The sequence below is a fragment of the Hyla sarda genome, chromosome 3 (genome assembly GCF_029499605.1).
Source record: "Hyla sarda isolate aHylSar1 chromosome 3, aHylSar1.hap1, whole genome shotgun sequence".
In the NCBI taxonomy this organism is placed as follows: domain Eukaryota; kingdom Metazoa; phylum Chordata; class Amphibia; order Anura; family Hylidae; genus Hyla; species Hyla sarda.
This window is the reverse complement of record NC_079191.1, coordinates 230,273,497-230,300,206: the sequence shown is the minus strand read 5'-3', so window position 1 is coordinate 230,300,206 and position 26,710 is coordinate 230,273,497. Positions and strand designations below refer to the sequence as shown.

The 26,710-nt window shown below is 40.2% G+C and overlaps 2 protein-coding genes across 3 annotated transcripts in view; one reads left to right on the top strand and one right to left on the bottom strand.

Moving 5' to 3' along the window:
• Window positions 1-26,710, bottom strand: part of GRIK2 (glutamate ionotropic receptor kainate type subunit 2) — an 805,023-nt gene that overhangs the window by 647,582 nt on the left and 130,731 nt on the right. The gene's annotated exons all lie outside the window — the stretch shown is intronic.
• LOC130362153 (uncharacterized) lies at window positions 21,364-26,280 on the top strand. Its single transcript, XM_056566199.1, has 2 exons — window positions 21,364-22,802; window positions 25,853-26,280. The coding sequence occupies exons 1-2, from the start codon at window positions 21,383-21,385 to the stop codon at window positions 25,858-25,860; spliced, it is 1,428 nt and encodes a 475-aa protein (XP_056422174.1). The 5' UTR covers window positions 21,364-21,382; the 3' UTR covers window positions 25,861-26,280.

Here is a 26,710-nt window from a genome sequence, read left to right as displayed (position 1 = left end):
AAGTGAATCTCAAAATTAAATCGGGCAAAGAACAGAGACCACCGGGCCTGGCGAGGATTCAGCCGTTGGGCCGACTGGAGGTAGGAGAGGTTCTTGTGGTCGGTGTAGATAATAACAGGAAATCTTGATCCCTCCAGCAGATGCCTCCATTCCTCAAGTGCTAATTTAATGGCTAGAAGTTCTCGATCCCCGATGGAGTAGTTCCTCTCCGCTGGAGAGAAGGTCCTAGAGAAAAAACCACAAGTGACAGCATGCCCGGAAGGATTTTTTTGTAGAAGAACAGCTCCAGCTCCTACTGAGGAGGCATCAACCTCCAATAGGAAGGGTTTGGAAGGGTCAGGTCTGGAGAGCACGGGAGCCGAAGAAAAGGCAGACTTGAGTTGTTTAAAGGAGTCTTCTGCTTGAGGAGGCCAGGACTTGGGATCAGCATTTTTCTTGGTTAAAGCCACGATAGGAGCCACAATGGTAGAAAAATGTGGAATAAATTGCCTGTAATAATTGGCGAACCCCAAAAAGCGTTGGATAGCACGGAGTCCGGAGGGGCGTGGCCAATTTAAGACGGCAGAGAGTTTGTCTGGATCCATCTGTAGTCCCTGGCCAGAGACCAAATATCCTAGAAACGGAAGAGATTGGCATTCAAACAGACATTTCTCAATTTTGGCATAGAGTTGGTTGTCACGAAGTCTCTGAAGAACCATACGGACATGCCGGCGGTGTTCCTCTAGATTGGCAGAAAAAATTAGGATATCGTCCAGATATACCACAACACAGGAGTATAATAGATCACGAAAAATTTCATTGACAAAGTCTTGGAAGACGGCAGGGGCATTGCACAGTCCAAAGGGCATGACCAGATACTCAAAGTGTCCATCTCTGGTGTTAAATGCCGTTTTCCACTCGTCCCCCTCTCTGATGCGGATGAGGTTATAGGCGCCTCTTAAGTCCAATTTAGTGAAGATGTGGGCACCTTGGAGGCGATCAAAGAGTTCAGAGATGAGGGGTAAGGGGTAGCGGTTCTTAACCGTGATTTTATTAAGACCGCGGTAGTCAATGCAAGGACGTAGGGAGCCATCTTTTTTGGAGACAAAGAAAAATCCGGCTCCGGCAGGAGAGGAGGATTTACGAATAAAGCCCCTTTTTAGATTCTCCTGGACGTATTCGGACATGGCAAGAGTCTCTGGGGCAGAGAGAGGATAAATTCTGCCCCGGGGTGGAGTAGTACCCGGGAGGAGGTCGATAGGGCAATCATAAGGCCTGTGAGGAGGTAGAGTCTCAGCTTGTTTTTTGCAGAAAACATCCGCGAAGTCCATATAGGCCTTGGGGAGACCGGTTACTGGAGGAACCACAGAGTTACGGCAAGGGTTACTGGGAACCGGTTTTAGACAGTTCTTGGAACAAGAGGACCCCCAACTCTTGATCTCCCCAGTGGACCAATCCAGGGTTGGGGAATGAAGTTGAAGCCAGGGAAGTCCAAGGAGAATCTCCGAGGTGCAATTGGGGAGGACCAAAAGTTCAATCCTCTCATGATGAGATCCGATGCTCATAAGAAGGGGCTCCGTGCGGAAACGTATGGTACAGTCCAATCTTTCATTATTTACACAATTGATGTAGAGGGGTCTGGCGAGACTGGTCACTGGGATGTTGAACCTGTTGACGAGAGAGGCCAAAATAAAATTTCCTGCAGAACCAGAGTCCAAGAAGGCCACTGTAGAGAAGGAGAAGGCAGAAGCAGACATCCGCACAGGCACAGTAAGACGTGGAGAAGCAGAGTAGACATCAAGGACTGTCTCACCTTTGTGCGGAGTCAGCGTACGTCTTTCCAGGCGGGGAGGACGGATAGGACAATCCCTCAGGAAGTGTTCGGTACTAGCACAGTACAGGCAGAGGTTCTCCATACGGCGTCGTGTCCTCTCTTGAGGTGTCAGGCGAGACCGGTCGACCTGCATAGCCTCCACGGCGGGAGGCACAGGAACAGATTGCAGGGGACCAGAGGAGAGAGGAGCCGAGGAGACGAAACGCCTCGTGCGAACAGAGTCCATATCTTGGCGGAGTTCCTGACGCCTTTCAGAAAAACGCATGTCAATGCGAGTGGCTAGGTGAATAAGTTCATGTAGATTAGCAGGAATTTCTCGTGCGGCCAGAACATCTTTAATGTTGCTGGATAGGCCTTTTTTGAAGGTCGCGCAGAGGGCCTCATTATTCCAGGACAATTCTGAAGCAAGTGTACGGAATTGTACGGCATACTCGCCAACGGAAGAATTACCCTGGACCAGGTTCAACAGGGCAGTCTCAGCAGAAGAGGCTCGGGCAGGTTCCTCAAAGACACTTCGGATTTCCGAGAAGAAGGAGTGTACTGAGGCAGTGACGGGGTCATTGCGGTCCCAGAGCGGTGTGGCCCATGACAGGGCTTTTCCGGACAGAAGACTGACTACGAAAGCCACCTTAGACCTTTCAGTGGGAAACAGGTCCGACATCATCTCCAGATGCAGGGAACATTGGGAAAGGAAGCCACGGCAACACTTAGAGTCCCCATCAAACTTATCCGGCAAGGATAAGCGTATCCCAGGAGCGGCCACTCGCTGCGGAGGAGGTGCAGGAGCTGGCGGAGGAGATGACTGCTGAAGCTGTGGTAGCAACTGTTGTAGCATAACGGTCAGTTGAGACAGCTGTTGGCCTTGTTGCGCAATCTGTTGTGACTGCTGGGCGACCACCGTGGTGAGGTCAGCGACAACTGGCAGAGGAACTTCAGCGGGATCCATGGCCGGATCTACTGTCACGATGCCGGCTGGCAGGTAGTGGACCCTCTGTGCCAGAGAGGGATTGGCGTGGACCGTGCTAGTGGACCGGTTCTAAGCCACTACTGGTTTTCACCAGAGCCCGCCGCAAAGCGGGATGGTCTTGCTGCGGCGGTAGTGACCAGGTCGTATCCACTAGCAACGGCTCACCTCTCTGGCTGCTGAAGATAGGCGCGGTACAAGGGAGAAGGCAGAAGCAAGGTCGGACGTAGCAGAAGGTCGGGGCAGGCAGCAAGGATCGTAGTCAGGGGCAACGGCAGAAGGTCTGGAAACACTGGCAAGGGACACACAAGGAACGCTTTCACTGGCACTAAGGCAACAAGATCCGGCAAGGGAGTGCAAGGGAAGTGAGGTAATATAGGGAGTGCACAGGTGATAACTCTAATTGGAACCACTGCGCCAATCAGCGGCGCAGTGGCCCTTTAAATCGCAGAGACCCGGCGCGCGCGCGCCCTAGGGAGCGGGGCCGCGCGCGCCGGGACAGAACAGACGGGGAGCGAGTCAGGTAGGAGAGCCGGGGTGCGCATCGCGAGCGGGCGCTACCCGCATCGCGAATCGCATCCCGGCTAGCAGCAGGATCGCAGCGCCCCGGGTCAGAGGACGTGACCGGGGCGCTGCAGCGGAGGAGGTGAAGCGAGCGCTCCGGGGAGGAGCGGGAACCCGGAGCGCTCGGCGTAACAGTAACAATATGTTATTGATCTTTAGAACAAAAGTAAATGAAGAAGTGCTTGAATAAATAAACAAAAATATCATAACAGTAAGACTATATTCACACATAAGCAACATAGAAAATTGCGCAAATCTGTCCATTATAGTTATTCTATGTGTTGGTTCCGCTCCTGGTTTTGCCAAATACTATGTGTGAACATAGCCTTAAGGTGCAACAACAACTACAACTTCCATCATGATCTATAGGCATGCTGGGGGTTGTTGTTTTGCAACAACTGGAGAACCAAAGGATGGGGAACAGTACAGCGTACAATGTACAGCTCTGTTCCTCAGCAACTGTGATCATGCCTGGAGAGTCTTAGGCATGATGGATGTTGTATATTAGGTTTGTAAGCTGGTGATCCACATGTTGGCGAACAGTTCTGTACATTACATAGAACTGTTTCCCAGTTGTTATATAGCTACAGCTCCCATCATGCTTGGACAGCTGACCATTATTGTCTGAAGTGTTATTGGCACATAATCACGTGTTGGGCTGATAATGCGTGCCTGGAATGATGGAAGCAGTGGATGGATGTAGTTTTACAGCAGCTAGGCAACAGTGCTGTATAGCATTGTTTCCCAATCTAAGGCTCCCCAGCTGTTGCAAAACTACAACTCCCATCATGCCTAAGGCATTACAGGCATGACGTGACGGGAGTTGTAGGTTTGCAACAACTGGAAGGCACTTTAATCGAGGGGATAGATGAGGGTGAGGCATGACGGGAGTTGTAGGCTTGCAACACCTGGAGAGGCACTTTAATCAAGGGGATTGATGAGGGTCCCAGCAGTTCTTTGTCTCTTGCAGGGTAAAGATCTGGACAATTTTGGATCAAGAGACAAAGAAAGATGTTTTCTTTTGTTCTTAAAATGGTTAATGAGAGGACTGGGGGGAGTATTTCAATATTCTTTTTTTTTGGGTAGCTGAAGCTGCCCAAAAATACCCATTACTAAGCTGGGGCTTGGGGTTGGCCAATAAATCAGCTAGGCAATAAGTGTCCCCACCCCCCTATTATTACCCCAGTACCCCCAGTATCATTATGATGGCAATGGCCTAATTTTATGGTCCTTGCTACCCTGGTGATGCCAAGCTGCCACTGTTTGGTTTTTCACTTGGTTGTTTTTCCTATAGCTAGGTAACTAATACTGCCCTGCTACCATCTGATTTATCCCAGAAACACTTTGGCAGTTGTCAGTGGGCAGCAGGCCAATGCTGTGTACATCACCATTGGTTTACTGTATATAGTAAGGTGGAAAGTATCCCTAAGTTGGATGCAGTGCGTTTGGCCTTGGGAATCTATTACAGTAAACGCATACAGAATTCTCTAGTTCACTGTATGTAAGCAGGTTCGGTCAAAATAAACTTGAGGTAAACTTGAGGTTCATGCTCATTCCAAACTTTTTTGCAAAATTCGGACAAAATCCATGTTCTCTGAACATGGTTCAGGTCACTAAACATAGCCTTTATGGGAATCCAACAGCACCATTACCTGCACTAACTTGAATATACAGGTTAATAGTGTGGCTGAAATTAATTTAGACATTCTGTATTATTCATCATTTTATTTCTGAGCAATGAGGGCGGTCTACAGTATCGTGGGAAATGCTACAGCTGGATATCACCTCCCCTTTCATCAAAGCTTAAAAGACTAGAGACCGCTACTGTTGCTCAGAAAATGGTGTGTGCCGGTGATGCTGCAGTCACTTTACTGTTATATATAAAAACTTTCGACAGGTCATCTAGACATCTCAAAAGTTTAGGTCACACCAGGTCTCAGTCTTGAGACGTGCTTTGTCAAATGTTTTTACAAATGTCACTAATGCTATGTTCACACTTTTAATCTAACAATCTGCACAATAAAAATCTATGGAAAAGTGTTTGTTAATGCACACAATGTAAAAAAAAAAGTCTGTAATTCCAATGTTGAAATTTGCGTGCACTGACAATTACTTTTCCATAGACTTCATTCTGCACATTATTAGATAAAAAAAGGACATATTATATTCCTATTTTACAGATGTATTTTGCTATTCATTTAACACTGTGTGAACAAAGCCTTTGGGTACAGAAAGAAGGATCTTTCATTTCCCATCTTAGTGTTCTCTTACTCAAAATAAGACTCAATTTGATAACAATTGCTACATATGCAGTTTCTTTATATACAGGTTTTGGTCTCCTAACTCTAATTTGGTGAATTAGCATTTGATTGCGAATAAAAGAAATACAATGTAATATAAACTATTTTAAAAATGCTACATAAAAAGTATTTGGTTTTATTTGATGTTTCTAAACTAACACATTTCAAAATCCGTTTGTCAGATATTTTGAGTTTTATAGTTTCCTCTGTATAAAAATGAGCTATATAATGTGCTATTATAGAAACAGGACAGGGTATCATAAAGAATATAATATCCTACATGCAGTGTGGTGTTACCCTCAATGACATTTATAGGGCGGGAAATAGAGATAGCTTATTCTTTCACAATTCTGTATATAGTTGAATTTAATACCAAAATTTACATTTTATACTCTCTAAACCACTGTTTCAATGCTATCCCTCTGCAGCTGTAAATTTTGTTCCAAGCCTCAGAATATCCAGTTTGAATAAAATAAAAATGAACAGCATTATTATATAAAAAAAGAAGTAAAAACTCAATGAAACAATGATATTGAATGTGACCAGAATGGTTCATCTAAAACTCTGCCACCCACAGTCTCACACAACCACACTGCCATAGATAAGCTAACAATCTGTAATGTAGAAATAACATTTGCAATGTATACCTGAACTACTGCATTGTTCCACTACTTACAGTGACAGGGCAGGCAAGTGAGGTGCCAGGTTAAACTGACGGGAAAAGGAAGCAATTTCCTTAATACAAAATAAAACATTTATGTCGTATTTGGATTGTCAGGAGCTTGGCGGATTGCTTCCAGGGAAATGTCATAGATTGTAAAGAAACAGTGTACATAGTGTAAAAAGTGCACACTTGGCAGAACACTATGGCAATGAGCAATAAGGGTGTGCAGGGTTGTTGGGAAGCACACAGGAGGGGATTTACTAAAGACCAGAATCTTTAGATTAAATGGGCAATGTCAGAATCAAACAAACTTTTTATGTGTTGTATATCTAAGCAGAAAATTATACTTCATAAGAAATGATCTCCTTTTTTATAGAAATAATGGCTTATAAAATAGACCACTAGGGGTCTCCATACTATGCAGAACATAATCCTACCTGGCTGCAGCATTATTATTGTCTTAGCTGAAGTATGGGCTTGGACAAAGCCCAGAAAGTGAGGACAGGGCTTGCACTCCTCTGTGCTCACTCCAGTCTGAAATCAGAGAGGAAGGGGTTACAAAACAGCCTGCAGTGATTGGATGAAGAGACCCACCACAGCACAGCAGACTAAGGGCAGAAGTGAATGCATTGTGAGTGAGGGCCGGCTTAGTGCTGGCCTCGGACTTGGACTTCAGATCTGTGTTGTCTTTTCTGTTGATTTTTACCAAACAAAACAGATCTGCACTATTTTATCTGGAAATGTTGATAGATCCTGCAATGGAGACACCTGATGAAGCCTTTAACACAGGTGTGAACCCAGTCTTAGTGGATCATACTAAAATTAGATGCTTGCAGTTATTCTAAGTGCATGGCTAGGTTTTCTATCTTATCTACATAGATGTAGATTGAGCTACTGTAGGTGGTGCCTCAACAGATAAACATTTTCTTTTAAGTTCCTACAACATTTTGTACCTTCTTTTTTATGTTGTTATGTTAAACTTACTAACTTAATGCTATTATCTTCCATTAACATGGATGCATGATATTTGACAGCAATTAACTCACGGCAATGTATTAGATATCTATAAACACTACTTTTTTCTTCACAAGGGCCATTATACTGGATTATTTGTAGGTGGTAACTGCTGGCAGAAGTTATTGTGTGGTATTCACTGACAAGCTGTTAATGTATTACTTGTTTGCTTCAGGGTGTGGGAATTGTTTTAAGGCTCCTAATAAATTAATGATTGTCCAATAGTAAAAAAAAAAAAAAAAAAAAATTGGTGATAATTCTAGAGCAGATCACAATACAAACCAATTGCATATATTCATAAAAAAAATTAATTAGTACAAAATGTATTCATATTTTTTAAGTACATACTACATCATTTATGGTATATAGTACACAATTGTACACTACTTATGAATGCAGCTTCATGAAATATCACGTTTAAAGGGGTACTCTGGTGGATTTTATTTATTTATTTATTTTTTTAAATCAACTGGTACCAGACAGTTAAACGGAATTGTAAATTACTTGTATTCAAAAATCTTAAAGGGGTTATCCAGGAAAAAATACTTTTTTTTTACATATCAACTGGCTCCAGAAAGTAAAACAGATTTGTAAATTACTTCTATTAAAAAATCTCTATCCTTTCAGTACTTACGAGCTTCTGAAGTTAAGGTTGTTCTTTTCTGTCCAAGTGCTCTCTGATGACTCGTGTCTCTGGAACCACCCATTTTAGAAGAGGTTTGCTATGGGGATTTGCTTCTAAACTGGGCAGTTCCCAAGACACGTGTCATCAGAGAGCACTTAGACAGAAAAGAACAACCTTAACTTCAGAAGCTCATAAGTACTGAATTATTAAGATTAAGATTTTTTAATAGAAGTAATTTACATATCTGTTTAACTTTCTGGATCCAGTTGTTATATAAAAAAAGCTTTTTCCTGGATAACCCCTTTAAGCCTTCCAGTACTTATCAGCTGCTGTATGCTACAGAGGAAGTGGAGTTTTTATTTTCAGTCTGACCACAGTGCTCTCTGCTGCTACCTCTGTCTGTGTTAGGAATTGTCCAGAGCAGGAGCAAATCCCCATAGCAAACCTATCCTGCTTTAGACAGTTCCTGACATGGACAGAGGTGTCAGCAGAGATCACTATGGTCAGACAGAAAAGAAATCGAAAAAATAAAATAACTTCCTCTGGAGAATACAGTAGCTGATAAGTACTGGAATGATTAAGATTTTTTTTTTTTTATAAAATTAATTTACAAATCTGTTTAACTTTCTGGCAGCAGTTGATTTGAAAAAAATATATAGTTTTCCACCGGAGTACGCTTTTAACATGTTCCAAACAACATTGCTTAAACTTCTCCCCATGTTACTACAGAACATGTGGTGGGGCAAATATTAGTAAGTGGAGTGAGCAAACCCCTCATGAGTATGGAGGACCCATAACTCTCTTCTTTGATAACTGTTAATAGTCAAATTCACAATATTTATTTTTCAGTGTAGTGCTGTCTCTACATTGCCACATAGTGAGATGACAGATCCTCTATATATTAGCAATGTAAAATTATGCACATATGTTCATGTTTTGCTGAATGCATTTACGTCACCGGCTAGAAAATAAATTGTCTAATTTTGAGCAATATTGTGGAGTTTATGCCTTATAATCCAACACATAACCAAGCAAACCTATTGATTAGGATAAATGACATTTTATATTTATGAGAAAGAAACTACCTTTAAATGTGCTACCTAATATTTGTTCTGCTAGACAAACCATTCCCATTTACTTCTACCTGAATGGTGACAAATAAGCTAGCAGGACTATTTTTTATTAATATGAATATAAATTGTAATCCGTAGAACAGTAATATGATGTGTTTCATGATAGCATTCATGTCTAAGATGAAGAGTCACCGCCCCGTTGCCTTTTATTTATAAACTTTCAATAATAAGATTTACTTTTTTAAACTGTGTTCTTTGTCATGACTTACACTACCACCATTATGTACAATACATTTACTCATTAAAGGGATGCGATACATGTGCTGAGTCCTACAAAATATTATTCTACAGTATGCTTGTATGATGAGATGTCGTTTTTGATTGTAACACTTTTTTTTATCATTCTCTTGAAACATTAAACCTACCGACTTTCTGCAGTACAGTTTCCATAGTAACTTGAATAACTACCTTCCTTTTTAAAAACACAAGGGTTCTTTTAAACATGGCTGTGTGTATTTACTAAAAGTCTATTTATGAAAATATTGGATATCCTTTAGAGGACATGCATAGGAAAATACTATGATCTATTTGTACAACACCAAGAGACATTTTAGTAAGAAAAGTTGTGAATTGTAAAGATTGGGTTGGAGTAAGTATAAAAAAATAAATATTCCAATGCAGCTTTTATGTGGAATTCAGTAAAACATTTAAAATGTTACATTATTTCATGAATATTCCCCACTGAACGTGCATGTTAAATATTAATGATTGATTGATACTTTCTTTATTGTATGAAAAAAAGTGTTGCCACAAAAAAGGAAAAAGTGTGCAGGTGTGATGGAAATTGCAAAGGTTAGAGTCTAAGTATCTCAACAATAGCAGTTCTAGTAGTTGTTACTGGTATTAAAGGGGTACTCCACCCCTAGACATCTTATCCCCTATCCAAAGGATAGGGGATAAGATGTCTGATCGCGGGGGTCCCGCCGCTGGGACGGAAGTCTGTGACATCACGACTCCGCCCCCGTGTCGTGATGTCGTGACTCTGTCCCCTCAAAGCAAGTCTATGGGAGGGGGCGTGACAGTAGACTTGCATAGACTTGCATTGAGGGCACAGGGTGTGACGTCACGCGGGGGCGGAGTCGTGACGTCACAGACTTCCGTTCCAGTGGTTGGGACCCAGACACTCCAGCGCTTCCGGAGCAGAAACAGGTGGGTGCCGCATGCTATATTGCGGGGGTTGCCAGTGGCGGGACACCCGCGATCAGACATCTCATCCCCTATCCTTTGGATAGGGGATAAGATGTCTAGGGGTGGAGTACCCTTTTAAGTGGTTAGTACCTACAAAACATTGAGGGAGATTTATCAAAACCTGTGTAGAGGAAAAGTTGCCCAGTTGTCCATAGCAACCAATCAGATCGCTTCTTTAATTAAGAATGAAAGAAGCGAGCTGATTGGTTGCTATGGGCAACTGGGCAACTTTTCCTCTGGACAGGTTTTAATAAATCTCCCCCATTGTCCTAGAAATGACAACCAGTGAACTGGCAAAAGGGTGAGGCCAGGTTTCCAAACAGGTTTATTTTCTGTCTTTTTTTTTTTTTTTTTTTTAAACTGACACTGCAATTTTTGAGCCGAAGTCAGAAGTGGAAGCACTAGGAAGGAGAAATATAAGTTTTGATCATGTGTAAGTCCTGACCCAGATGGGAAATGTACACATCCAACCTACCTAAGCATGGGCATAGAACACCCTGTCATGACAGTAGTATTCTCTACTGGTAGTGGCCTCTATCAAAAGAATATTGGGGGTTATTTATCAATAATGGTCTTGGCTAGATCATTTGTGTGGTTTGCATAGATGCGTTTTTTTGGTGGTGCTGCTCCAAATTTATCATATTGTCACAGTGACCATGATAAATTTTGCACAGATCTGCACCCAGAGGATTTTCTACCCCGCTTTCAGATCATGTCTATCCTGCTTCTAAGGCTTGGATTCCACTTGTTTTTTCCCTGTGTTTTTTTCACCGAAAAAAATGGCAGAAAAAACTCCAGTGCAATTTCCTGCATGTGACGTTTTTTTCTGGCATTTTTGCATTTGAGTGGAAATTGCTTGTTTTGCCCCTTTGACGTTTTTTCAAAATTTGTTGAGTGCCAAAAAAAAAAAAGAAAAAAAAAGAAATAAAAGAATGCAGCAGGGATGGGAAAAATGGATTTAACAAAATTGTTATTTTTTTATAACGAAATGTAATTCATTTTAATAAAGTGTGTGTGTGTGTGTTTCCCTTTTTTCTCCTCTATTTTTTAAATTTTTTAGGTAGTACTACTACTTCCACCATGGAACAGACTGTTCCATGATGGGAGTAGTAGAACCTGTACTAATAGACATTTCACCCTGGGTGTAACTCCTGACACCCGATGCGATCGTCCACAATATAGCATAGAAGCGGAGTGGCTCTATACAGCATCTCTGCTCTGTACTCCGGATGGCCAGTGATGTGAATAGAACATCACTCCTTCATATTTTCCTCACAGAGTGGGGATTGGCCAGATGGTTGCAGCCAATCACCACTCTCAGGGGGAAATATGAATGAGTGGCCGGCCGGCTGGAGTACAGAGCAGAGCAGAGGAGCACAGGAGAAAACCGCTCCATCTCTGCAATAGATAGGACGATCGCATTGGGTTTCAGGAGTGACACCCGCTGTGGTCTGTCCTTAACTGCAGGTACTACTGCTCTCAATGTGGAGCACATTCTGCTCCATGCTGGGAGCTGTAGTACCTGCATTAATAGACAGATCGCAGCGAGTGTAACTTCCTACACCTCTTACGATCTGTCTATTAATGCAGGTACTACAGCCCCCAGCATTAAGCAGAGTGTGCTCCATGTTGAGAGCAGTAGTACCTGCAGTTAAAGAAAGATCACAGCGGATGTCACTCCTGACACCCGCTGTGATCCTCCTGTACAATGTATAAATGCGGCCGGCCGCTCTTCTATGGTCCCCGGCACTGACATAAAATATTAATAGGTGTATATATACGGCAGTGCAGGGGAGCATAGAAGAGCAGCCGGCCGCATCTATACATTATGCAAAAGGATCGTAACGGACTCGAGGCGATCTCTAAATTAGTACAGGTACTACTATTCCCATCATGGAACAGTGTGTTCCATGCTGGGAGTAGTAGTACTGTCTAAAAAATGGAAAAAAAATAAAGAAAAAAGTGAAAAAAACACACATATTTTTATTATTGTTGGCTGCATTTTGGAGCCCTGTCCGCACACGTAAATTTATCCCTATTTAAAAATGAATACAAATTTCGTTATAAAAAAGATACATTTTGCTAAATACAATTTTTTCCATCACTACTGTATGTTTTTTATTATTTTTTTTAATGGTACCCTACAAAATTTTAATAAAAAAGGTATCTCCATTACTTTTTTATATTGTTAAAGTCCAAAAAAGAATAAAAACCACCTGCAAAAACGCCAAAGTTAAAACCCACATATCGTTTTTCTTGGCGTTTTTCCCCCCAAAATGTGGAATTCTAGCCTTACCATTCTTTTTTTGTACCTTAAAATATATATCTGATTGTTTCATATGGACCACTGTTTACTTTTCCTTTGCATGTTTTTTTTTTTACTTTTTATTTACTTAAACATTCTTATTTTCTACCTTATTTTCTTTTTCTGTCTCTCTCTATCTCCCTCTCTTTCACTTTGGCTGATGTTTTTTTTTATTTTTTGGCAAACAGACAGGAGTAGTAATTTTTTTTAGACCTGGTTGGGAGGTGGTCTAGGTTTTTTTTTTTTTTTTTTGCACCATTTGCCGGAAAAATTTGCACAAAAATTTTAAACAGTTAGACAATAAATTTGTGACCACTGCATCCGTCACTTAATTGGTCTAGCAACACCAAAATGTCAAAATGACAGATTTTAGAACCTGTAAAAAACCCACAATTTGCGCAAAAATAAAAAAAATCTGCAAAAGTAGACCAAAAAAAGCAATAGAACACAAGGGTAAATAATCCCATTGTGTCCTACCACCCTGCAATATGTATTCCAAAACAGTTTTAGGAACATGATAAAGGGTCCTAGGTGTTGACTTGTCTGCAACATTTTACTGATCTCAACATTATGAAGCCTCTATGGGATGTGCTATGGCATGTGTTGGAAAAACAAGTCTGTTCTTTCGTGTTTTCAAAGGAAAGGCAGATGAGTAATACATTAAACTGGTTTAGATTTTCAGCAGGAAAACAATGGTATGCTTCATGTTCAAGCAACTTTATTCATTCCTGTGTTAAAACATTGATTTTTCTTCTCCATAGGCAAAATAAACAATGGTATTATCCCAAGCAGAAGGTGTTGAGATCATCCTTATTTCTGCTGAATGAAACTTAAAGGGGTACTCAAGTGGAAAACATATTTTTTAAGTCAACTGGTGCCAGAAAGTTAAACAGATTTGTAAATTACTACTATTTAAAAATCTTAATCCTTCCAGTACTTATCAGCTGCAGAGGAAGTACATTTCTTTTTGAATATCTTTTCTGTCTGTCCACGGTGCTCTCTGTTGACACCTCTGTCCATTTTAGGAACTATCCAGAGTAGGAACAATTCTCCATAGAAAATATCTCCTGCTCTGGACAGTTCCTAACATGAACAAAGGTGTCAGCAGAGAGCACCGTGGACAGACAGAAAAGAAATTCAATAAGAAAAAAACTTCCTCTGTAGTATACAGCAACTGATAAGTACTGGAAGGATTAAGATTTTTTAATAGAAGTAATTTACTAATCTGTTTATCTTTCTTGCACCAGTTGATTTTAAAAAAAAATTCCACCAGAGTACCCCTTTAAGATTTCAACCAATGCTTCACAGACAGTACTTAACACATTTTGAGAAACAGGAAATGCTGCCAGCAATATCAGGATTTGCGCGAACAAATGGTTTGTATAATTAAAGATCACATAAAAGAGTATATTATATTAAAGGGGTACTCCACTGGAAAACATTTTTTTTTTTAAATCAACTGGTGTCAGAAAGTTAAAAACATTTGTAAATTACTTCTACTGTATTTAAAAATCTTAATCTTACCAGTACTCTTCAGATGCTGTTTGTTCCAGAGGAAGTGCTTTTCTATTAGAATTCCCTTTCTGTCTTACCACAGTGCTCTCTGCTGACACTTCTCTCCATTTTAGGAACTGTCCTGAGTAGGAGCAAATCCCCATAGCAAACCTATTCTGCCCCGGAGAGTTCCTAAAATGGACAGAGGTGTCAGCAGAGAGCACTGTGGTCAGACAGAAAGGAAATTCAAAAAGAAAAGAACTTCCTGTGGAGCATGCAGCAGCTGATAAGTACTGGAAGGATTAAGATTTCTAAAGAAAAATCATTTACAAATCTGTTTAGCTTTCTGGAACCAGAAAACACTGATTGCATCGACCAATTCAATACATATGTACTGTATTGATCTACACAAGATGTTCAATGCATGTTTACAAAACTCCCCTAGAGTGTAAAACATTTTTTGTAAAAATATTTTAAAAATTCCCCCTTTCCCGGTTTTCCACATTACAAATTTAAGCAAACATATATTAAAGACAAACCAACAAATAAAAACATATTTGGTATTGCCACATACATGATTGCCCAAATAAAACAATAATTTTGATTTTGCATAGTAAACTAAAAATTAATATTTAATGTAAAAATTGATGACTTATGGTCACAGGCAGCACATCCCAGAAAAAGTCTCATCTATGCTGAAATGGAACCCATACAATCTACAGATCATGGTTCAAAAATAAGCACTCACACTGCTTCTTATCTGGCAAAGTAAATAAAAAAAAACTAAAGATAATGGGCCTCATTACCAGTTTTTGTCGAGTTATTTTGGCGCACAGTGTCCGCGACTGTGAAAAGCTGAAAAAGGGGTGTGGTCTTCAGTAAAGGGAGCATGGCCGGTCCAAAAGGGGGCGTGGTTTCACAACCCGACCGATTTACTTTTGAATTCACAGAAAATCCTGTGGGTAAATGGCTGGAAATTTCAACCTAGAAAAAGATGGTCAGAAAATGTTCCCGACTTTTCCCAATAGTAAATAGAGAAGAATCCTGCAAGTCTGAAACAGCATTTCCCACTAATAAAAACCCAACACTCTTAGTAAATGAGGCCCAACATGTTGCTTTCACTATAAAAAAAAAAAAGATTGCCCACAAATAGTTTTTTTCTGGTTTCATAATACATTATGGCCCTCATTTACTATTCTAAACCCGACTTGTTTTGTAGGGTCTTTTTGGGGCATCTTTGTCTGCGACATGTCGCAGACATCGTGCGCCAGTCTGCGACATGATGCAACATTTTTTCCCGACGGACCCAATTGCCCTCATTTACTATTCTAAACCCGACTTGTTTTGACGGGTTTTTTTGGCGCATCTTTGTCTGCGACATGTCGCAGACATCGTGCGCCAGTCTGTGACATGATGCGACATTTTTTCCCGATGGACCCAATTGCCCTCATTTACTATTCTAAACCCGACTTGTTTTGACGGGTTTTTTTGGCGCATATTTGTCTGCGACATGTCGCAGACATCGTGCGCCAGTCTGTGACATGATGCAACATTTTTTCCCGATGGACCTGATGTGGATTCTCCCAAACCCGAAAAAGGGGCGTAACCCGACATTTCTGAGCTTTCCCACGTATTTATAAAGGTTTCCAACCCGAATTTGTTGAATTGTTGTGGATTTTTTCCCGACAACTCAGAGGAGTTGGAAACCAAAACCAACAAAACCCACGTGCGACAAACAGGATGCGACATAATAATAAATACCAGGGAAAAAAGCAGTCGGGTAAGAAAGCAAGATAGACTTACAACCCAATTTTCTAAGTAAATGAGGGCCTATATGGTAAAATAAAGGATGACAGTAAAAAGTACAGCATGTCTCAGTGGTAGAATAACAATGTTTTGGGTCTTAAAAGGTGTAGAGGAAAAAAACATAAGCAAATAAACAAAATACTAACTTTTTATGGGAAAACATAAAGTTAAAAGTATGTGTGGCCTCTACAGGGTTATATTAGGGTACCATGGTTGCAACAATCCTATGACACATAGACAACTCTGTATTTTTTCCATGTTTATTTTTATTGAGAAAATATAAGCATTTGCTAGCTTTGTTCTTTAATAATTGTATTTACTTTTGAGTTATTAAAGTATAAAGCATCCGAGAAGTTAAAGTCTGTAATTGTGGCGTCTCATCTGTAAATTAATAAATCTTTAATAAATTGATGAATGCCATATTCATTACACAGGCACAGAAAGTGGTCTGTTCCACTGAGAGCCTTTGCTGACATATCTAAAATTGGATGATTTACCGCCTGCAACTGCACACGACTGTACTCAAAACAATGCACACTTTGGCATTTATCCATGGCTATGGGAATTGCATATTACATGTTTAATTAATTTAACCAATTAATATTGAATGACTTGTCTATTGATTTTGAGGTACTCAATCGACTGCTTCTATATTTGGAATAGAAATATACAAAGTACAATGAATTATTTCTTGTGGGTTGTTACATTATGTAAAGCAATATTCTTTACATTGCTCCCTGGGAACATTTGGTTTACTTTCAAATTATATAAGGAATATTAATAATGAGCAGATGTTTGCAGGAAAGTGTGTTTGGTAAAAAAAAAAAAAAAAATAACGGTTAATACATTATCATAATTCGTTTTTTGTAATTTTTCTTTGGTTGTTTTTCATCCCCATTTTTCCTGTTTATTTTTACTCATAACTAACTTTTAACAACACAATTAAAGGGGTTTCCATGCTTAGGAAAACAGAGCTGATTTCTTCCAAAAACAGCACCACCCCTTGTCTTCAGGTTGTGTGTGATATTGCAGCTCAGTTCAATTAAAGTGAATGGAGCAGAGTTGTAATACCGGAACCAATACCGCATTCCCGATAACCTCCTTAAAGACAATGGGAGCAATTTACCTATCTATCTTATAGTAAAATTCTCTTTGTTACTCAAAGCAACCAGAGCTCAACCTTAATCTTACTAGAACATTATGGGAAAAGAAGATAATCTTACTACTGGATAGCCTGATAGTTCTTCTCCAATATCTTATGCATCATAGAGGAATCCCCACTTGACTGCTATAGGGCCTTTGATGTAAGCAACCTTTCCAATATTTAACTCTGCCACAAATTTTATTTTTCTTGTGTCATTTTTCTCATGTCCTCTAAGATCCATAACCTGTTTATAGAGATGAGCGAACTTACAGTAAATTCGATTTGTCACGAACTTCTCGGCTCTGGATTTGATTACTTTAGCCTGCATAAATTAGTTCAGCTCTTAGGTGCTCCCGTTGGCTGGAAAAGGTGGATACAGTCCTAGGAGACTCTTTCCTAGGACTGTATCCACCTTTTCCAGCCCACCGGAGCACCTGAAAGCTGAACTAATTTATGCAGGATAAGTCATCAACTGCCGAGCCGAGAAGTTCGTGACGAATCGAATTTACTGTAAGTTCGCTCATCTCTACCTGTTTATTTGCCAATTAACAACATTGTCCTTGATTAACTAAGAGTGGAGTGTAGGTTTCTTTGTGGGTTTTAATTCCCTACAATTTTTTCCCCACAGTATTTACTAAGGTTTCCCTACATTTCCCACTTTCCCTACATTTTGCTTTTTTTTACACATGCTCTGATCTGTAGGGTTTTCCTCAGCTGAAATCCACCATATTTTCTGTGGAAACCTTAAAGGGGTATTCCGGGAAAAAACATTTTATCCCCTATCCAAAGGATAGGGGATAAGATGTCTGATTGCGGGGGGCCCGCTGCTGAAACCTCCCGCGATCTCCCTGCAGCACCCGCATTCTATGCGGGTGCTGAATCTCCGCCACGCCCCCTCCATTCATGTCTATGGGAGGGGGCGTGACGGACGTCACGCCCCCCTCCCATAGACATGAATGGAGGGGGCGTGGCGTGACGTCACGTCCCCAGTCCCGGAAACTCAGAGGTTTCCGCAACTGGAGATTCAGCACCCGCATAAAAGAAGTTTCCACAACTGGAGATTCAACGGGTGCTGCAGGGAGATCGCGGGGGGCCCCAGCAGCTTGCCACCCGCGATCAGACATCTTATCCCCTATCCATTGGATAGGGGATAAAATGTTTTTGCCCAGAATACCCCTTTAATAAATATGTCCGAGATTTATCCAGAGCTTCAATGCAAATTACCAGTCAAGCCAGATGGGGAAACAAATCTTGTAGACATTATTGGGCGTCAGACCCATAAATATGATGCACTTTGTCATCAGTTGTCACATTAGTTGTCATGTCACTGAGCCAGATCGCCAAATATATGTGGTGACACCATAACAAAATCCATGAGAAAAATATGGTTCAACATGGTAGAATATACCAAAGTATAGCACAGACACAGCTTCCTCCTCATCATTCCTCATGTCCTACTGATGTGAGAGAGAAGAATTATGGACATTCACAAGATATCGAGCAAAGCGGATGGAGGTGGGGAAACTCGGCAAACCTCAGGGGTGAAGTCCTAGGAAAAAAAGTGTGGGAACTCACCAAGATTTGCATGTAAAGGCTGGCCCTGCAGGACTCCTGCTAATGGGAACGGTGTTCCTGCTGTGTAAAAAGTGCAAAGTGCAAGACTTGAGCCCTGGCAACCCGGCTCTGGCTTCCATTGCGCAGAGGATTTAATATACATAGTGGCAATGAGGGCTAAATCTAGAAAATGACTGGACCAATTTTAGTAAGCAAAACATTATTTTACTCAGGGTTACCTGCACTATATAACATTTTAAAAATTGTATAAATTGGATTGAGTTCAGTCGGCTGTCTATTTCTTTTTAACCCTTACGGACCAAGCGTTTTTCAGTTTTTGCATTTTCATTTTTTCCTCCTTACCTTTTAACAATCATAATCCTTTAAATTTTGCACCTAAAAATCCATATGAGGGCTTATTTTTTGCGCCACCAATTCTACTTTGTAATGACATCAGTCATTTTACCCAAAAATCTAGGGCGAAACGGGGAAAAAATTATTGTGCGACAAAATTGAAGAAAAAACACAATTTTGTAAATTTTGGGGGCTTCTGTTTCTGCATCGTACATTTTTTTTGGTAAAAATGACACTTTATCTTTTGGACTATTTTGGACTTTGGAAATTTTTTGCGGGTATGCCATTGACCGTGCGGTTTACTATATGATATATTTTTATAGTTCAGACATTTACGCACACGTCAATACTAAATATGTTAATTTTTATTATGTTTATATATTTTTTATAGGAAGGGGTTAATGTGTGTGTTTTTAAACTTTTTCTAACTTTTTTTTTTTTTTATACTTTTAGTCCCCTTAGGAGACTTTTAGGAGAAATCATTTGATTCCTCATACAGATCAACGGGATTACATACAATCCCATTGATCTGTGTGCTCTGCGCTCGATTGATAAAGCCTGGTCCTGCCAGGCTTTATCATTCTGAGCACCGGAGCCACCGCAGCAGGAGAGGTGAGCCCTCAGGCTACCTCCACAGTGGATCGCACCCATGCGATTGCACTGTGGGGGGGCGATCCCCCCCCCCACAGGACCACCAGGGACATGATAAAGGCACCTTCAGACGCCGCTGTCAACTTTGACATATTTGTAAATTACTTCTATTAAAAAATATTAATCCTTCCAGTACTTATTAGCTGCTGAATACTACCAAAGACATTATTTTCTTTTTGGAAAACAATGCTCTCTGCTGACATCATGACCACAGTGCTCTCTGCTGACATCTCTGTCCATTTTAGTAACTGTCCAGAACAGTGTATGTTTTCTATGGGGATTTTCTCCTACTCTGAACAGTTCTTAAAATGGACAAAGGTGTCAGCAGAGAGCACTGTGGTCATGATGTCAGCAGAGAGCTCTGTGTTCCAAAAAGAAAAGAATTTCCTTTGTAATATTCAGCAGCTAATAAGTACTGGAAGGATTACGATTTTTTAATAGAAGTAATTTACAAATCTATTTAACTCTCTGGCACTAGTTGATTAAAAGAAAAGTTAGTAAAAGAAAGTGAAGATTTTTCTTTTGTAAAACAGTTTAAAGCTATTTTCCCATCTTTTAACCACATTAGAAGTAAAAAACTGTTATTATAATAAAAATATGTTATTATAACTAATTCTGCTTGAAACTGTATGGCTTCTACTGAGGAAATATTATTATACTGATATATATATATATATATATATATATATATATATAAAAATATATATATATATATATATATATATATATAAATGAAAAAAATCTGCAGCACTACTCATCCAATACAGCAGCGGGTGCCAGCGCTTCAGACCCGATCAAAGTCCATGTAATATAGATGTAGAAACAGCGCAGCACTCCTCAAATACGTGAAAAAAAGTAGTGGTTTATTGGCTCACATAGCAGCTGCTATGTGAGCCAATAAACCACTACTTTTTTTCACGTATTTGAGGAGTGCTGCGCTTTTTCTACATCTATATATATATATATATCTATATATATATATATACATATACACATTTTTTTCTATTCCGCACAGTTTTTACATGAATATTGATCATATTATGCTTTCAGCTTCTTAAAGGATATTACTCTGAGCATAAAAGGTGTGCATTAGAAGCATTTATTCTGCATTATGGAATTTGTTTTCATTATGACAATGCATACAATGACCGGGATATCAGGATCAACATGAAATGTATTCGAATAAAGTGGATACAACATTGTGAAACACAGTTATAGGGTAGATTCACACATGGAAGAAATAGTACAGATCCGCAGTAGCAAGCACTTATACACATGCTCTGGGTATAAATATTCCAAACAGAAATTGACCATCATTGATTATTTTTAAGCTCAGCAAGATTTCAAATTCTGCCACAGATTATATTCTTTTCTATATAGCTGGGGGCAGACACCATAGCGCAATCCACCTGTAACAAGTACATTTTGCTGAAGATTCAACATGGATTTTATGACAAGACAGGAGGGCTTCGCATTATAGTGCATTTCTTTCTTTACTGCGGGAAATATAGCAGCAACATTAAAACGTTTTTTCAATAGTTAACAAGAAAAACTTTGAGGTACACAAATGTACAGGTGTTAATCATAGGTAGTACAACCTAGCATGCTGTATCTAGTAGTACCCAATGAGCATACGGCCCAGGTAATATAAACCCTGCACTAACACAACTAACCCTCTTTCTTTGCTGCTACACTTCACTTCTCACTGGTTATAGCCTAGTTTACCTACATATAGAGTACTCTATTATACTTCAAATATATATATTGTTTCTTTTGGTCACTGACTGAATTAATTAATTCTTAAATAGGATGGAGGCTTCTAACCCTGAAACAATGTCTAATGACCAAATTCAATTATTAGTGGACCACTCTGTTTCTAGGTCCGTACATTCTGCTGTTAATAATGCTATGGCAGCTATGCAGGAATCTTTAGTCAAATCTGTTGCTATGGCTATCTCTCAAACGTCTGCACATAAAGAACATCAGACGCAGCAGGCTAAAAAATGCTCTGCAAAAAGGAGACATGTATCTCATGACAACCTCCTTGCTAATAAACAAAGGAAAATAGTTACCAGTGCCAGAGGTTTACAAACTAATGCTGATTTGCCTTCCACCAGTAACCATGAACATGATGCGGAAAAATCCCATCCCATACCCTCTACCCGGGAGGAGAACTCTAATAAACGGGTCACTTTTGCCTCAGATACTGTTAACCCCTCGGACTACTACGAGATTAATGAGGGTGATGATACTGTTTTATATGAGGATGAAAATGATATGGCAGACAATTACTCCGAATTGTCGGATGTTGAAGACCCCTCATATGTACCTGAAAATAATGAGGGTGTAGACATTTATTTTGATAGTTCTAATAATTTTTCTGAGTCCACCATCCTAGATGGTCAAGGACTTCCCTTTTTTGACCCCTCCCAAATAGTACATCCCAGATCTGGGGAGTGGACGCCTAATCCCGAAATAGAGGAATTCATATCTTATTGGATAAGAAAAAGTTTGGACAGTAAAGATAGAAATAAACTTAGAGCAGAGTGTCCAAGACCCACATTACCCTTGAATGCTGCCCAAACACCCGAACTAGATCCAATTCTAGTAAGATATATTCAAAAATCGGGTAAAAATCCCAAAAAAGGTATGGACCGAAATTTCAAAATTTGCCAGGACAAATTTTTAGATTTATTAGGCCCCCTGACAAAAATTATGGAAATTACTGAGAATGCTTATAATTCTGGCACTATGGTGGATGCTAACACCCTTAGGGGTTGGATACAGAGGGCTATATGCCTTTTTGGTAACATTAATGAAGCTTTCTGTACTGAAAGGAGACGATCAATATTATTAAAGCTAGATCCTCAATTGACCCACTTAGCTACCACTCAACCTCCTTCCCCCACAGGAGGTTTTCTCTTTGGAGAACAGTTTATTAAAGAAATATCGAAATACGTGGGCCTTTTCTCATCACTAGACAAAGCCCAGTCATCCCTCAAAAAAGTTTTCCCCTCAAAAATTTTTGGAAGGGCCGGGAGAAGTAGGGGCCGTTTTCCCGGCCGATATCCCCAATATAGAGCACAATATAGAGGCCCCTCTTACCAGACAGACAGAGCTTCCTTCCACATCCCTCCCCCTCAACCACAACCACAACCCTTCTTCCCTTACCGGGCACGTCCATGGAGACCGAGAGGACAACGAGGATACACACGTTCCAGACCCCAAGGTAAGACTCCCTCCCAATCTTTCTTCCCATCCTCCAGTGGGCGGAAGACTCCTTCTCTTTTCCCACCTTTGGGCTGGGATCTCTTCCGACCAATGGATCCTCAATACTGTGAAAGGTTACCAAATAGAACTCATAGCCAGTCCTATACAGACAGAGATTCCTCATCCTATTCATTTTACAAAAGAGGATCAGATTCTGATACAATCAGAAATAAAAGACCTTTATTCCAAACAAGCCATTATCCCGGTCCCATTAAATTCCCCAGGTTTTGTCAGCAACCTGTTCTTGGTAAAAAAGAAAGATTCAGGTTATCGTCCAGTTATAAATTTAAAAATATTAAACAATTTCATATGCTATCGTCATTTCAAGATGGAAGGCATCCATCTTCTCAGGGATATCCTTCTTCAGAACGATTGGTTGATAAAAATCGACCTGAAGGACGCATATCTTACAGTCCCAATTCATCCATCTTGTCAACCCTTACTCCAATTTATTTGGAACGACACAAAATGGCAATTCACTTGCCTCCCATTCGGACTCTCTTCGGCCCCTTGGTGTTTCACCAAGCTAATGAAACCAGTAGTGGCTCTTTTACGATCAAGGGGGATTCGTCTTATAATATATTTGGACGACATCCTTATTATGGCCAATTCAGTCCATCAAGCTTATTCCCACATGGAGTGGACGCTATCACTCCTGACCGAATTAGGATTTCTAATCAATATCGACAAGTCAATCCTTATTCCTTCTCAAGAACTGGAATTTTTGGGATTTTTGATCAATACCCGATCAGCTTTATTGAGTCTTCCCATGAAGAAATTGAAGACTATCCGCAAAGAAATACGGTCACTTCTCAACAAGGATCTCATTTCTCTTCGTTCCATAGCACGTATCGTGGGACTTCTTTCCGCATCCATTCAAGCTATATTCCCAGCCCCATTACATTATCGGGCATTGCAGCGTCTGAAAATCCAACATCTAAGAGAAGGTCTTGGGTATTCGGACGAGGTTCCTCTTTCTTCAGAAGCCAGAGAGGAACTCTTATGGTGGCTTCAACACATACAAGAATGGAACGGGAAAGCGATTTTCAATTCCCTTCCAGACTTGATTTTGGAGTCAGACGCGAGTCTCCTTGGTTGGGGAGCTCGTTGTGGTCCTCTCTCCACTGGGGGCAAATGGTCATCCTCAGAGACCCAATATCACATCAACTGTTTAGAACTCTTAGCGGGTTTCTTTGCTCTGAAGAGTTTCGCGAAGGACAAGTTTCAACAATGTGTCTTACTTCGTATGGACAATATTTCGGCGGTTCAATATATCAATCGCCTAGGAGGAACACAATCCTCTATGTTGTCCAATATAGCCAAGGACCTATGGCACTTCTGCTTGGACAGGGACATTACTCTCAAGGCCGAATATCTTCCAGGTCTCTCCAACACCATAGCAGACTGGAATTCACGTTATTTGAAAGACTCCAGCGACTGGATGTTGGATCATTGCGTTTTCCAACAAATACAACAGATTTGGGGTCCTTTGTATCTGGACCTGTTTGCATCCAGACTCAACCGTCAGATCCCACGGTTCTTCAGTTGGCGTCCGGATCCGGAATCAGCAGGGACGGACGCCTTCATTCAAATTTGGCCACAGAAAACACTATATGCCTTCCCCCCATTCAATCTGATTCCCAGATTTCTGGTCCAGGTTGCTATGCAGAAAGCAACTGTAGTTCTGATAACTCCATGGTGGCCTTCTCAACCATGGTTCCCACAGATTTTGGGTATGCTGATCGATTTCCCAAGGGTTCTTCCCATCTTCCAGAATCTCCTGCTAGATCCACTAGGGAACTCTCATCCTCTAGTATTATCCCATCAACTTCCTTTAGTGGCATGGTTAATTTCAGGACATCTCCCACAGAGACAGAATTTTCTCATACAACTAGAGAAATTCTTTCGGATGCCTGGGCCCCAGGTACCAGGGTTGCTTACAGATCAGCCTGGAAACTTTGGGCTGATTGGTGCATACAACGGGAATTGGATCCCTTATCTGCACCTATCCCACACATTCTGAATTATCTTTCGGATGCCTTTAATGCGGATAAAGCATACCGTACTATAAATCTCTATCGTTCAGCTATTTCCTTTTATCATACTCCCGTTAATTCCATTTCCATCGGTAAACATCCTTTGGTTTGCAAATTACTTAAAGGGATTCGTTTTAGACGACCCCCGACTCCTAGATATCAATCCACTTGGGATGTTAATCTTCTTCTTGATCTTTTTACGAGTTGGGAGGATAATGATTCATTGTCCTTAAAACTCTTATCTTTTAAACTTTCCACTTTACTTTGCCTCATCTCAATTAAAAGAATTTCGGATGTCAAGGCTCTAGATATTTCTCATGGACAGTTCTCTCCTCAAGGGGTGTCCTTTTCGGTTCATAGAAGAACCAAAACCAATATTCACCAGGTGTTCTATCCGGCTTTCCCTCACAATGATAAACTCTGTGTTGTCCGCTGTCTACTCGCTTATGAGAACAAGACAAAATCTATCCGCCATCCTTCTCATTCTCAACTTCTTATTTCTTATTGTAAACCACACTTACCGGTTTCTTCTTCTACCTTAGCCAGATGGATTAAATCAGTCATGGCCATGGCTAATATTGATATATCAAAATTTGGAGCACATTCCACCAGAAGCGCTGTTTCTACTAAACTCATTCAATCTGGGGGATCACTATCAGATCTCCTTAAAGCAGCCAACTGGTCATCTGAATCCACTTTTAAATCTTTCTATTTCAGACCTGAACACCATGTTTCTATGTCTCTGTTTTAGAGTTTTAAATGTAGTTGATTATTTATTATTTAGATGTGAGTCATTATAATAGATATATCTTAAGCTTTGAACATGCACTATAATGCGAAGCCCTCCTGTCTTGTCATAAAATTGGAGATTTTCCTATCCTAGGTGACGGAAAATATAGATTTTATGAGAGACAGGAGGCGAGCATTATCCCTCCCGTTTTCCCACCCACTAACCATTTTTATTTTATTTCAGCCTACTAATCGCCAGGACATGTGGACCTATCTGGGTTATTTCTGTTCCTTTTGGATCATCTTCTCGTTCCTTGTTCAAGTTTTTCTTCAGATTCACAGATGAATGAACATTTCCGTTTGACGGAGGCTTCCTTTCAGAAAAATTTCAGTCTTCAAGTTGTTCCAGTTTCATAGACTTTAGCATATATTTTTCTTCATATGAACGTTCTTTTTAAGTGGCTCATCAAAGAAAGAGGGTTAGTTGTGTTAGTGCAGGGTTTATATTACCTGGGCCGTATGCTCATTGGGTACTACTAGATACAGCATGCTAGGTTGTACTACCTATGATTAACACCTGTACATTTGTGTACCTCAAAGTTTTTCTTGTTAACTATTGAAAAAACGTTTTAATGTTGCTGCTATATTTCCCGCAGTAAAGAAAGAAATGCACTATAATGCTCGCCTCCTGTCTCTCATAAAATCTATATTTTCCGTCACCTAGGATAGGAAAATCTCCAATTTGTAGCCAATTCTGCTATGGAAAACAATCACATGTGTAAACCCTCATTTCAAATGTTTTAGAATCCAATATTAAAGATCTTATAGATAAAAATAGCACCAAGAAACTATGAACGTTTGAATGATTTATTCTATTCAGTGTATTATATGTCATACGTACGCATCATAGGAAGATGAATTTCTAGCAAGAGAGCGAAGGTTGTCATCTGTGAAAAATGTGCATTTACGTCTACCATATAGTTGTCCAATGCATTTGGACAATAACATGTAACATAAATGTATTCTATTCATATTTCTCTACATTAACTTTGACTACATAGCAATTTCTATCAATTGTATCTAAAGATCCAATGACTATAAG

Excerpts from the sequence above, each read along its gene's own strand:
- LOC130362153 (XM_056566199.1), top strand. The coding sequence starts at position 21,383 with ATGGAGGCTTCTAACCCTGAAACAATGTCTAATGACCAAATTCAATTA.